The sequence below is a fragment of the Phaethon aethereus genome, assembly GCF_964289735.1.
Source record: "Phaethon aethereus genome assembly, chromosome: 8".
Taxonomy (NCBI): Eukaryota; Metazoa; Chordata; class Aves; order Phaethontiformes; family Phaethontidae; genus Phaethon; species Phaethon aethereus.
Window position 1 is genome coordinate 17,141,054 of NC_138584.1, and position 13,832 is coordinate 17,154,885.

General features: G+C 39.3%; 1 protein-coding gene across 1 annotated transcript in view; it reads left to right on the forward strand.

Annotated features, from left to right (window-relative positions):
• The first annotated feature begins 270 nt into the window (after nt 1-270).
• TGFBR3 (transforming growth factor beta receptor 3) overlaps nt 271-13,832 on the forward strand; it is a 104,735-nt gene continuing 91,173 nt past the window's right edge. The window contains exon 1 of the mRNA XM_082003126.1: nt 271-753. Coding sequence (XP_081859252.1) covers nt 693-753 — 61 coding nt within the window. The 5' untranslated portion in view covers nt 271-692. The remainder of the gene's footprint in view (nt 754-13,832) is intronic.

Sequence of the window (13,832 nt, forward strand, 5' to 3'; positions counted from 1 at the left end):
GAAATATCTTAAAATAAAGATTCTAAACAGCTTGATGTTTATGTTTAGCATCAAGTGGCCTTGAAAAGCTTTCAGAATTTTTGATACTGAGAAATTATGAGTTAAGTTTATCGTGTTACCCATAAACCAGATAGAGCACATGTGAAACATTTCTCCATGGTATAATAAAGGTAACAGCAGATAAATAAATAAACAAATGTTTATAGGTCCCAGAGAAAACCTGAATACTTTTAAAATAAACATATCTGAGGCTATGAGTACCATTGGCAGGCTTCAGCAGGACTTCAGTATTGGTTCACAGAAAGGACTGTGGGATTTCAGTTCCAAGTAGATCACAGCTTGCACAATGTATAATATGAAAGAGCAAAAGCTGCAAAGAAGTGCTGAAATACAGGGGGGAAGAGTACTAAGCTGTCAGTACCTAGGGTATCTGGCAGTATAAAATGCATTCCTCTAGTAGTCCTTTAAGAAAGAATTCTGTTTCTCTTGTAACAAGAGAGATAATTTTAAATCTCTAGTAACGTTTCTCTAAGTTCTATTTGTATTGAAATTTTTTTTTTTTTACTTCTTTCTGTAGGCAATTAAAAGTCTGGAAGATTTGATTTCAAAACATACCACAAATTGCAAAGGAAGTAAATCTACATGAAGAGCTACAAAGGGAGTTGATTTGAGAAGATACAGCGTTTGCAAAAATGTCTTCAGGTTGTGTGACTTCAGTGTTTGCTTTGATGATTTTGTGCTTTGCAGCTGCAGGTAAGTGGCATTATGTAAATCATGCATTCAGTGTAACTTGTATATATTCAGAATTATTGATCAAAAATACTTTTTCGTGTTGGATAAGTGTAGGTCAGCTGAAGTTTATATTTATGTCTATGTTTGATATAAAACTATTGTGATCCTAACTGCTGGTATGGTAATGTGAGAAAAAATGCTGCTCCTGTGACAGCATTTTCTTACACCTATGTTCCTCCTTAAAATCATTAAAGAACTGCAGTAGTAACATAAATTATTTGAGTTATATATATTTATTTTTAAAAAAGGAAATTGCAAAGTGCATGTATATTATAAAGGGGGAGGTTGCTATGGAAGCCTTTGGGAGCGGAAGCAGGGTAGCTCTGCCAGCATGATGCTGAGGCTGAACTGTTCGCTCTGTCAAGAGGCTGGCTTTATTACCCTGGGTGCAGGATTGTGCTGGTGAAGCTGAGCGAGGGTCTCTTTACAGAGCTGGGCTGAAAGGGTGTGCCAATGCAGCTCAGTGCTGACTTCAAGGTCTATAATCTGGAATTAAGTCCTGATTTTTTTTTTTTTTCAGTTCGTAAAAAGAAATTTCTGATGAAATCCTAGAAAGGTTTGTAATAGGTCACCGAGTTCGTCCATCCTTCCTACCCCTTTGGGATAAACCTCATCTCATTCCTGACAGTTGTCTAATCTGTTTATAATGTTAACTGTCAATGATGATGGCAAAGACTTTTTAATAACAGTTGTCAGTGGTTTTGTGGGTCTCATAGGTTAGGAAGATGCATTGCCACTTATGGGGGTTGTTCTTGTCCCATGTTTTGTCCTAGATAGGGGTTTTTAAAACAGTGTGGTGCAGTAACTTGTGACAGAGAAAGAAAAGATCTGTAGTGTTCAAGTACCTAGATCACGTTATCGTTTCTTCAAGTGCTGAAGTGATTCTTCTCGGTATGTTTGTTTGTCAAAGTTCTTCCTGTGGCTGCAAGGAGAAGTGTCTTATGTGTCCAGCTTGCATACAGTGTGGGTTGTTGGGAGGCCAATTGGATACAGAGTCAGTCAAAATGAGGTAGTGGGAAAAATGGACAGTGGACAGATGGCTTGCTTAAATCTGAGATGTCCTCACTGTGGAAAGGATGACCAGCTTTGGAAGAGACAGGGCTGAGCAATTAAATGTGTTACAATTTGGCTTCCTTTCATCGTCAGCATGGAAAATTATGTTGTTTCAAGCCCTCAAGCCTTGTGGGACTTTCTCTGGGGTTGACCTCCTGAAGGCACCCGCCCAACATTAGTAACTTTGATTATTTAATAACACGTGATGCTAACATTTTGCAATAGCTTCACTAAGATGAACTTTCAGCAATGCAGGGCGTGTCTGAGTGTCTGCAGCGTGAGCTGAGTATATGAATGCTGGTCTTAGCTGAGAAGAGGGATTACTTGGAGTGAATCTGAATCATTATGGATGTGTAAAAATCTACTTTAAATGAAAGTGCCAGTGTAGAAAATGAAAACTGTTTCAACTGATCACAACCACAATTCCAGTTTGCTGCTGAGGAGATTGCTTGCCTAAGAAATCAGCTTACCTGTTAATACCAGCTTTAATTAAAACCTACTAACTTAAAAGTGTTATTAAACATACCACTACTATTAGAAAGTTCAGAAACTTAGCACATCTGTCCTGAAGTTTATTGTGGTTTTCTTGGTTTTACTCCCCAATTCTGTGTTTTCCTCTGGCAGCTGTTCTTGAAACAAACTCTTAAAAAGCACAATGGCCTTGGACTGGATCAGATGCTTATTCATAAGTAGAGTCATAGAATTATTTTGGCTGGAAGGACCTCTGGAAGTCTAGTCCAGCCCCCTTCTCAGAGCAGGGCTAACTTCAAAGTTATTTCTTTCTTTGAGACTGAGTCTTTCCACTATCTGCATGGGAAGAAGAGAACAAAAGGGAGTAGAAAGGGTCATGGTCTGTTAGGGAGAGGTGAGGAAGCACTATCATTGTGGTTTCTAGCTGTGCCCATCCTGTGGGTTTTATTTTTCTTCCATGGTTTTTATTTTTGCAATAAATTCTTCATGAGAACAACTAGTTAATATCCTTTACAGAGTGTCATGAGTACCGTAAGAAAAGAGCAATAAGGAACTGATGGACTGTGATGAAGGGGAGAGAGAGAGATCTCAGGCAGAGGTAACTGCAACTGAAAAAGGACAGCGCTCTGAAGGTTATCTAGATGGAGCTTTTGCAACGTTTTTCTGCTCGTAGTCAGAGAGTCCTGTTAACCCAAACAGTTATGCTTTAAATGAAGGGAGTTTGTGGCTATAGGTGAAATAAGGGTGGGAGCAAGCAACGTTTTCCAGTTATGTGTGGAAAAAGCCATGGCAGGTGTCCATGAGCTATTGTCAGCGTGATGGCGAGGGTACTGCAGGCTTGGCTCTTAATTGCCAGGGTACAGAACCCTCACTTTTTCAGGCTTGAACCATTAACGTACTAGTATAAATAAAACTAAGTAGTATAAATAAAATCCCTGCGTGCCTGTGGTGAAGCCTGGGGGAGGCAGGGGGCAGCATGCCACCTCCCTAGGGTGTTGATTTTTGTATACTGAGCCTTTTTCCAGCTCATTCTTTGTTTCTGAAGTAGTGAGGCTGCTGCAGGAGAGCACACCTTTCTTTTGTTTGCCAGTCCTACACTGATGCTGCTGCTATTGGTTTAGGTTGCTAACTTTCCAATATAATCAGCATTATTATCTTTTCAGATATAGGCAATCTTCTAGACAGAATCTGTGTTTTGCTTTTTTCTTTCCATTCTTGCTTTTTTAAGGTACTAATGTGTTAACTATATTTTTAAAAAAAGCTAACTTAGATGACGTGATGCATAGAGATGCATATTCAAACCTGAGCCACAAAACTGCATGTTTTTCATGTTGATAGCTTAAAGAATACACCTCACTAACTGTGCATTGAAAATAGTCTGTATAAATATTCAAAGAATATTTATCTATTTCTCCACCTCCTCTTACTGCCCAGATGTATGCAGGTAAATGCTTATCTGAATCTAGTTTACTTTGAGCTTGAACACAGGTTTCTTGTAAGCTCCTATTTATGCAGCTTCAATTGTATCAAAACAGACTGCAAAGAAAACCTGGATTACTGTGAGATTTTTCTTCCCCATGGACAGTCCAAGGCAGGATGGAGAGGAGAATTGCTGGCAAACTACCTGCCTGTCTGAAGGAATTATGTTTTTGAAGGGGGCTTAAGCTAAGGTCTGGCAACCTGCAGTAGCAACTCCACATGAACCCTCAGAACTGCACACGCTACAGCCTTGAATAACCTCATAAGCAAGTCTGGCTTTGTAGTCTTTGGAGCAAAAATATTCTGTACTAATGTGGCTTAAATCAAAGGCTGAAACATATTTATTTTACTTGCTTGCAAATTTGTGCAGTTGGGTGCATGATGTATGTCTTGATAAAATGTTTTGGAGAAAAGCTGAAAAGCGTATCTGCCCTAGACTCTGAAGGCCAAACCTTCAACAGGAAGGTTCTCCCATGAAGGAATAGGAAAATTTTTGTAAATCAAACTTCTTTTTTACCTTTTTCACAAGAAGGGTGAAATAGAGCCTGTGGATCTGCACTGACCAAGGGTCTCACTCCAGCCTTCTGGGGTAGATTCTCTGGTGTTGCAAATCATTCCCGCTGCCACCAAAGCAGCACAGCCATGGCATCTGATACCAACCAGAAATTGCCCATGCAGCTATGTTCTCTTTCCCTCAACCCCTCTGACATTTGGTGTTTCCTGTGCTTGCCTTGTAGACACCCCTCTCCTTGTGGCAGAGTTTCATGGTTATGGTCAGTCTGATGGAGAGAGTGTAAGAATTTGATATATTGAAGAATTTGCCCATTTTCTGTAATATTGAACTTACTGGTTTATCTGCTCACATTAGGTCTGTCTGGTTTTCTTTCAACAGCTCTTTATATCCTGGTTCTCTGCTGTATTGTTACCCTAACTTTTTTTTTTCCTTTCTACATACTTGTTCTTATAAGTAATCTTACGTTGTTCAGAGCATGTGTGCTTCATTTTCAATAAGGCTGTTTGCTTGTAAGCTAATGTATCTTTTGGATCCGTGCCCTCCAGATATGGTGGTGATGGGTGCCATGTTAATAACCATAACAGGAAGAAACAGGCCTTGTCATGATGCTTTTTTTTTAAAGAAGAACTTCCCCTGACCTTGAACACTATGTTTCCAAAACTAATATAGGATCCTTCAAAGTATAATAAAAAGTCCTTCCACTGGAGGAAAAAAAAAAAAATGCTGGGAGTGACTCACAAGTTTCCTTCCATTTTAAACAGTGTTTGCTGGGTATTTCCCAGATGTAATTAAATTGTAAGTTTTAATTTTCCTCAAAATGTTTGTTGTCAAAATTGGGGGTGTGTGTTTGTTTAAGTTGTGGTTAGAGGATGAGAACCAAGGGACAGAAGTTGGCTCTTGAATAACTAGGGCTGAAGTAAAGCACAGTCTGGTTATAACTTTTGAATGAACCTCCCTTTTCCTTCATTTCTTTCTCATAGCCAGCCAACCTCTGCCTCCCTTGAAAAACCACCCAGTAACACCTGTCCCTTCATGGTCTGAATAGCAAGCCTTTCAGAGGATGAGATTAACCAGTACTCATAGAATCATCAAGGTTGGAAAAGTCTGTAAGATCACCAAGTCCAACCATCAACCCAACACCATGCCCACTATACCATGTCCTGGAGTGCCACGTACTCGGAGCGTTTAAAGACTTGCAAGCTCAGAGAAGAGGTAGAGGAGCAGAAGGCTGTTTCGTGTGCTGTGCCTTGTGCACCTTGTATCTGCTGCTGCCACACCTCTGGTTGGAAAGGCTTGGAGCCCTCCTGTAGTGCCTGTAAGGGAATGACCACACTCTTTTAATGAGAGACTGTCATGCTCTCAGTTCTAAGAAATACTAATTAGGAACCATTGACTTGATTTTAAACGTGGAAATTGGTTTTGGGGTGGTGTGTTTTTTTTTTTTTTTTTTTTTTTTTAAATCCTTTCAGTATCCTGATGGTGATTTGAAGTATCTTAATGTCAGATGTTCATCTGATAGGGAACCAAATGATGATTTCCTAAGTTCATGTCAGGGAGCTTGGTGAGACAACTATGAGAAGCCAAGAGATACATAAAAACCTGATAGTTAATTTCACACAAAAAGTAGTAATACCTTTCAAGCAGTCAATTACATTCTTAAGTGAGCAATTTAAATACAAAGACTGATCAAACTTGGGAAGCACGACTAAATCTGTAGGTCCTCTGAATTAATGTTTCTTCAGCACTGCTGCTTGGTGATCTCTTCCTATGTAAATTAAGTTTTTAATCTGGTTTTCTGTCTGTCTCTCAACCAACTGAATTGAGTCAGCTCCTGTGTCATTTTTGTGTGGTTTATGCATAAATAGTACTTTTATCTTCCAAAACCACAGAAAAAATTCTGAAGAGCTTTTGAGTGTCGGGATACCGAGAAAGGTTGTGTATTTTAGAAGAGGTAATTTTATCACAGACTTGGAATGGCTTGAACTCAGCAGACTGTATTTTTCCTGTATCAGCAAAGCACTGAAGCTATAAACAGTTGGCTTTCAGGCAGAGTTCTGCACCCACGTGGAGCAGTAGGATGTGGGGTTGTGGGTCCTGATTCAGCAAAACAACTGAGCATACATCTGAGTGCTTTGCTGAACCAGAGCATTTATCAGTAAACATGAAGGCCTGGTTCTTTGATTAAAACTGACTCTAGACAATGCCAAAGGAATTCTAAGAAATATCTAGTTCATAATGCAGTACTTGATTTGTATTGATGCACGCAAATGGCAGCATTACCAAGTGTCTCTGGAGGGAAGTACTCAACTGATGAAAAACAGTTTTGCGAAAAATTTTATGGCATGGAATGGTGAATGGCATTAATCCTTGTCTTTCTAAGGAAAATTATTAACTTTTTTTAAAAGAGAAACTAGTCTTCAAGCATCGCAAAATTATTTTATAAATACCATGCTAAAAATAATTCTTTTGTTTTCTGAAGGGAATTGGGATTTAGGATTTTGCTTGTAGATCTTTTAATATCCTTTCTCTACTGTAGGCACTTGTTAACGCTTTCTTAGCTTCTCCATTTGTCATTTATCTTAAAACTAACACAAACCCTTGATCTCTTACTTTTTTATTAATTAAAAGGGCATCTTTAGTTAGCTAAAGGTGGCATTTTTGTCTTGTCTTATATTAAGGAGAGGCACAGAAGATTTCTGAACCCAAGGGTCTGCAGAGTGAAGTGGTAGGTACTCTGGGACATACCTAAAAATTGTCTTCTAATTAGTATGTATTTGCCATTTAACTTTCTTCCATGTTTTAAAATTATTCTCCCATCAAAAGTATCACAGACGTTGTTGTGTTGAACATGCTTACCTTGTCTCTACAGAATTATAACTTTATTTTGTGCTTGCTTGTTTCTTTTGCTGCAAAATAATATAAATTCTGTCATATGGATTAAGCAGGGCCTGCGCAAGCATCAAACAGCACAGTTTTACTTGTTGCCACAGGAAGAATTAGACTCCAAGGACTGTAGGACCCCAAACCCAGCATTTCCAGATGCAATCCTAAGGTGTCTCAACAAGAAATGGAGCATCTGCTATTAGAAAAACAGTTGTTACTTTCATATGAAAAATGTATTGAGTTTCTGCAAGTCTTTTTCTTTGATAAGCTTTTCCACAGAAATGCATTTGTATGTATCAACACTGTTGTTTCACTACTGGTTAAGTTATAGTATAGAGAGAATATAGGGACCAGATACATTCCTTTCCAAAGAAGAGAAATAATTTCATCCTCTGTAGCTAATGACAGTAAAAGGAACTGAAGGCCCTCAGGTTGTAAGTCATAGGAGATGTGGATTTGGAGTGGAAAAAATATATTTAGTACAAAGACTCTGTGCCATGTTTCATTACCTGAAGGCATTGAGTTGGATTCCTCTTTAGTGTAAACTTGTTTTAAGTCAACGGAATTTCACCAAGGATAAATTTTTTACCCCAGTTGACAAAAGCAAAGGTTTTTTATAATTCCATAAAGTGCAGCTGCTTCAAGCACAGTGTGCTTTTCTTCATGCTTTTTAAGTGTACTTTATAAAAGATGGAGCTATTGTTCCCTTATTTGGCGACTGCTATGCTGTGGGACTTACTAATAGACAGTTAATAAAAAAGGGATTTTACCTGTCAGGGATGGAAAGAACTAAACTGAAAATGTCATTACTCTCATTATTGGAAGCAGTGCATAGAAGAAGTAACAAATAAAGGAATTCAGGGTTAGGTGATGGAAACATTTGTATGCTTTGTTGCTGTTTTACCTCTTCAGCAAAAAGTTTGCTTTCCTCTGGAACACCTTTGGTGTGTTGGTGTGGGGTTTTTTTGTTGTTGTTTTTAATTTTTTAATGTATTTATTTTACTTAACACTTAGAGCCAAGAGTGGGTGGAGAATTGATTTTTGTGGTTATCTTCACCACTTCTTTTCTTTCTTCACACCCTGAAACACCAAATTTGCCTTGTGTCTGGAAAGGGTTGTTGATGCAATTTATTTTGGAATAAATAGAATTTTCCTTTATATTATTAATTTCCATTTAAATGGAGCAGTAAAACTTATGTCCTATTAGAGATTCTCCTCAAGCTATCTTGATTCAAGCAACTAAGTCAAGCTGCCATTTTTTACTTCACAGGATTGTATGCCTTTCATTAATGTGAAAAAAAAAAAAAAAAAAAAATCAGTGGGGGTAAATGGCCGCTGAGCATCACAATGTCATGGTGGTTCCTTAGGCTTCAGCAATGGTATGAAAGTGAGTAAAAGTGAAAAGGCTACTTGAAAATCTAGCTATTGCTGAAGTAGCTTAACATAGTTCATTTTGCACGTTTGGACTTGCTTTAAGGAAATCTGTAGAAGATGTGACTATTGCTGTAAGAGTTTCTTATGTTGTATATATTTGTGTGTTTGTTTAGTCCAAATGGGCAATTCCTCGTTACTCTTGGGAAATATCTTCTCTGAAGCACAAAACCTCCACGTGGCTCAGGGCACTGCTGGGCAGGTGTGCTGCCTGCTCTCTGTGTCTGAGGACCGTGGTGGCATCTTCTCCTGCCTGTTGACTGACATCCGCTTTTCATACAGCCAACACACAGCAGCCCTGTGCGACTTGACGTGTGTATGTTCATCCTGTGTGCTAACTAAATGTAAATGCCCTTTGTGAGAGGCTGGAGTGAGTTATGGGCTGTCAGAGCAACTCTCTCCAGCTGTGGCCTGGCCTCAGCCATCAGCAGGGACTCCTGGAGATGAGCGTAGCCAACGGCTGGGGCGCTGGCTCGATTGGTTCTTCTGGAGTCCCCATGGCCTGATGGCCACAGGTGTATTAAATGCATAGGACTAACTTATGAGCCTCGGCTTTTGACTGAAAGATCAAAGGCTTGTATCTGCACTAGTGACTTTCTCTGATCTTGCCAGAAGTTATTTCATCTCTCAATCTTGGTCTCTTGATATGTAAAACAAATGTGTTCTGCCCCTTCGCCTTCCATGCAGGACTGTTTGAAGGGCTAATGTAATAGCTTTAAAGTACTTGGATCACATCTGTGCTAACTGCTGTTATCTCATTAATTCTTCAAACCCTCCTCTCTGCTCTTTTTTGGAGGCATGAAAATGCCAAAGATTTTATTTAAAGGTCTGTCAGACTTTTTGCCTGCCTTGCTTGTGTTTAGACTAATGGATGCTGAACAGCAGAAGTCCTTTGTGATCTCAAATAAGGAATAAGCTGGTTGAAGTTTTGGCAAGTCATAAATTGGTTATGATGTCCCGAGGAGTGTCTTAACTGATGGAGCTGCTTCTCTTTTCTCTTTCTTCTCCTGCCATGCCAACCCCTACTTTTATTTTTGTTTTTATTTTTTAAAAATCACTATTTTTACAGGAAGTAGAATCAGTCACGCTTGAAGCATGGGGGTGGGAAATGTAAGACACTTTGCTGTAAGCAAAAGAATTTTCAGGTGAAATGTGACTCTTCTCTTGCATCATTAGAAGAAAACTTACAACAGCAGGTAGGACTACATTACATCCCACGCATAGTTTGTGCAACATGTTAGAAGTTTAATACATGGCTTCAGTTTCTCACGTTAGGGCAAACTTCATCTTTGGAGATGATTTGTTAAAATACAGACTTTGTAAAAGTTGCTGGTTTTCCACATTTTCTGCTTTGAAATGCTACATCAGTCTAGCAAAATTTTCTTTTATAGTGCTAATGAATTCAAAGCAGTAATTATTGTTTTATGGGATATTTTCACTTTCAAGCTGAAAAAGTAATGGATATTTGAGAAAATTGGGAAGAAAACCGTTCAGAGATTACCTTGGGTGTTACTTGTCTCAGTTGCTTTTTGGAACTAGGCCAGTAGTAGTTGTTTCTCTTCGGAAAGAGTGCTCGTGGACACACTGTTCCCTGCATTTGCTTTCCTTCTCCCAGCACTCATGTTTGATCTCTTGTAATAACTTGTATCATCACAGGTGGAAGTAAGAGAGAATATGCATCACAGGAAGGACTCTTTGAGGGTTTTTTTAAGATTACAGTTGTCTAAAATGTAACACCTAGGCAAATGCTTCTCCAGTGTCTCCTGTTAAAAGGCCAGCTAGCTGACTTTCGTAATAGTTACTATAGCAAGAAAAAAAAATAATGTAACTAAAATGCTTAGAATAAGGAATACTTCATGCCAGTAGCAGAAAAATAAAAGCAATCATGATAAAGACCCTGTTCTCTTGCTTGTGAATTCTCTTGAAGTCTCTGTTCTCTTTTACTTTTTTTTTGGGGGGGGAAAGCTAGGTTTTTAAAGCGATGTCATGCTCAAAGTAAAATAGTAAATAAAGACTCTCTGTGATGGTTGATTTTGAATAAAAGAATCTTTAAAGCTAAAGTTATGTAATTCTAGGTTCCCGTTGTACTTTTGAGATCCAGTAAATTTATTTGTATCAAGAAGCCTGTAAGTCAGCTCTTATGAATACCAGTCTGAACTTCAACTTCATTGATATGATTCAGGAGAAAAGAATTCGAATTAAAGAGCTCTTGAGTATTGAGCTGCTTAATGGTGGTGTTAAAATCTTCCTGTGTGCGGAGAAAACCTAATCAGCTAATTCTTCTGTTTGTTTTGACATCACACCAGTATTCAGCAAAAAAATTGTCTAAGACCTTTCAAGTAAAGGTTGCTAACAAAGGACTCTTCCTCCCACCCCCTGCCCTTAGAAGTCCTAGAATGTAGCTTCCCTCTTTCTCCAGAGAAACAATAATGTACTTAAGATGGTTTTATAGGTCGAGTATTCATGTATCTGTTTATGATTTGACAGGATTGCTCAAAGAAAAAGTAGAGTGAAGTTGGGATTTAGTAGGGAGGATTTCTGAGCAATAAATCAATGCTTTTTGGCCTAGCAGACTGGATTAATGTAATTAGAGCAATAAACATTTTTTTGTTCTAGTTGACTGAACTAATTAAGTTGCTTCAGTTCTGATACCCATGTTCTCCCCTTGTTCCAGTTGTTTTCATTACCTTTTTGAAAGCAGCAATGTTCTGTTCCAGTAGAAGCAATATGATTTATCTCTAGTGCTCCTTGGTGCCAGCCTGTGTGCTGCTGTCCCAGTGCTACCTGCTGGGGTCCCTTGCTGGAATGCTTCTCTGGGGATTCAGTTTGCTGCTTTGTGGGTTACAAGCCCCCACACCTGGAAAGGGTGCATGTTTAGACTGTAACTTTCTGCACAGAGTTGCTATATCTTCTGCGCTTTAATCCCATTCTAAACTCAGCAGTAGGTGTCCGATCCTGATATGATTGTATAACATCATGTCTCTAGGACAGATTTATGGCAGAAGTTTCAGAGCAGCGTAGTGCAGCTCCTTTTTCTTTAATAGAATTAATCCTAGGGTTCATGTCCTGAGCTGGTAACAATACAGTTGTCCTTGTCTGAAGTCTTTTGACATTCCTCCTCCATTTCTGATACGTAGGTTGGTTTGCTTTTTTCCCATCCACTTTAGTTATGTACTTAGTGCTATTTTGTTAAATAGGCCATGGCTGGTACAGTTAGAGATTTAGTGGGAACCTGCTGTGCAAGGGCTGTAGTGCCAATGAAGTGACTCAAGCTATTGCTCACCTTCAGAGGGACCCTGCAATGTTGTGTGATGCTCTCCGCGCCCCTCTTTCCTTGTGGGTATGTTCTTCCTCTTGTATCTAATACCTCACTGTAATTGTCTGTATCCAAGATGATGCGTATTAGTATGTTTTCTTAGTTAGGGTGATCTCATCACCAATGAGTATTTAATGCCTTTGTAATGCTCCTAATATACACACAGAGCAGCTGGCACAGACTTTTTAAACAACTATCCTTGTGGTCTCCTGGGGAAATGCACGTGTGCCGCCTCGGCACGGGCCCCCGCTATGCCGTTTCCCTGTCTCGTGGAGCCATCATCGCAGTGGGGGCCCGTGCCAAGGCAGTGTGCGTGTGTTCCCCCGACTCGTGGAGCAGTCGTTTCCCCATCTTGTGGAGCCAGGTCTGTGCTGACCTCGCAGGGGGGTATGTGTGTGTGCGCGCATCTGCTTATTCAATTGTTTGCATCCCATTAGAAAATGTTGGTACCACTCTTCAGTTGATCAGTAGGGGGTGGCTTTTTTAAAGCAGGTTTACAGTCAGACTTATGCTTAACCAAGTAGCGTCCGTTGCAGTGTAATGTTAAGACTCCTGCTGCATTGTACAGCCAGTAAATTATCATGAATCTCATAAGATGTTTGTAAAATAATGGGCTTTAACTTCATTGAAGGGAATGGAAGTTTAACTCCCAGTTCACTGACAGGAAAAACAAATTTCAGCCTGGCTCCTGTGTGCTTACATGAGAGCTTTTGAAGTCCTAGAAAGGCGATCCGTTTTCCCTGTACCTTCATGACTGCTAGAGCAAACACAGGGACCCTTGAAGGTGGGTGGCAGGGGTAGTGGAGCCTCCCTTTTTTGCAGCAACTCATGTTTGTACTAGATCAAAACTGAATTTCTTCTTACAGAAGTCGAGTATCAAAGTATTGTTCAAGTATGTTGAGTAACTTGATCCATGGTTCAACTGGTGGCACAGTTAGACATCAACCACCAAGTAAAATGTGTCCTGTCAGAAGTGGAGCATATGGCAACAAAGCAATTTGATTTAGGGGCATAGCTACACCTCCTGACCCAAAAGTACATGAAAAGCTGACAGAAACACCTTTTTGTTCATGTAACAGATGTAACTGTACCTATAAGAAGGATTTGCCAACCTAGCATGGTTTCTAACAGTGATATATGATGCATAATGGAAAGGAAATGCACCATTGTACAATGTAGTCTTGAAACTTGCATGTTTTTCCTATTAACATTGTTAAATAAATGAGTCTGCAGTCCTTTTCAGGGTTCTGAGCTGGAATCCTTCACACTCAGTGCGTCACGCTACGGTGCTAGCACATGAAAGCCTGAAACATCTGAGCTTATCTAAACCATACCAAGCAATATGAAAAAAACTTAGTGACTTAACCCTGTATTAGATCCTTTGTCTGCTTGTTTTTTGTTTGTATTAAAATGCTATTTATTTAATAGCCAACTTGTGTCAGCTGGGAAAGACAGTCCCTAGCTCTTGTTTTTCCCCCAAAATCAAAACCTGATGTTACCCCCTAATTATGGATATGTTGGAATGGGTCGTTTGAATGTTATTTTCTTCTGCAAAAATAATAGTAACAGTTTAAAAAAAAAAATCTTAAGTATGTGAGATGTATAGCAGTGGCCACCTTCAGACTGTTATAAATTCCAACAAAACAGATTTTACTGTACGAACTGCCACCACCAAGTGCTGACTCAATGATAGCTTTTACGTGTGTCTCTAATGTTTAGCAGGAAGAGATATTACTCATTTTATTTAATGCCCTTTCTGGGAGACTGTTTCAAAGCTTGCAAAGCGTGTATGAGGCCCCACAGACTGCTGACTCCACTGCGAAGTTATTTTACATCTAGTAAGTTCCAGGATATTGTGACTGTTTTCTAAATAACACTATCCTTTACTGATAG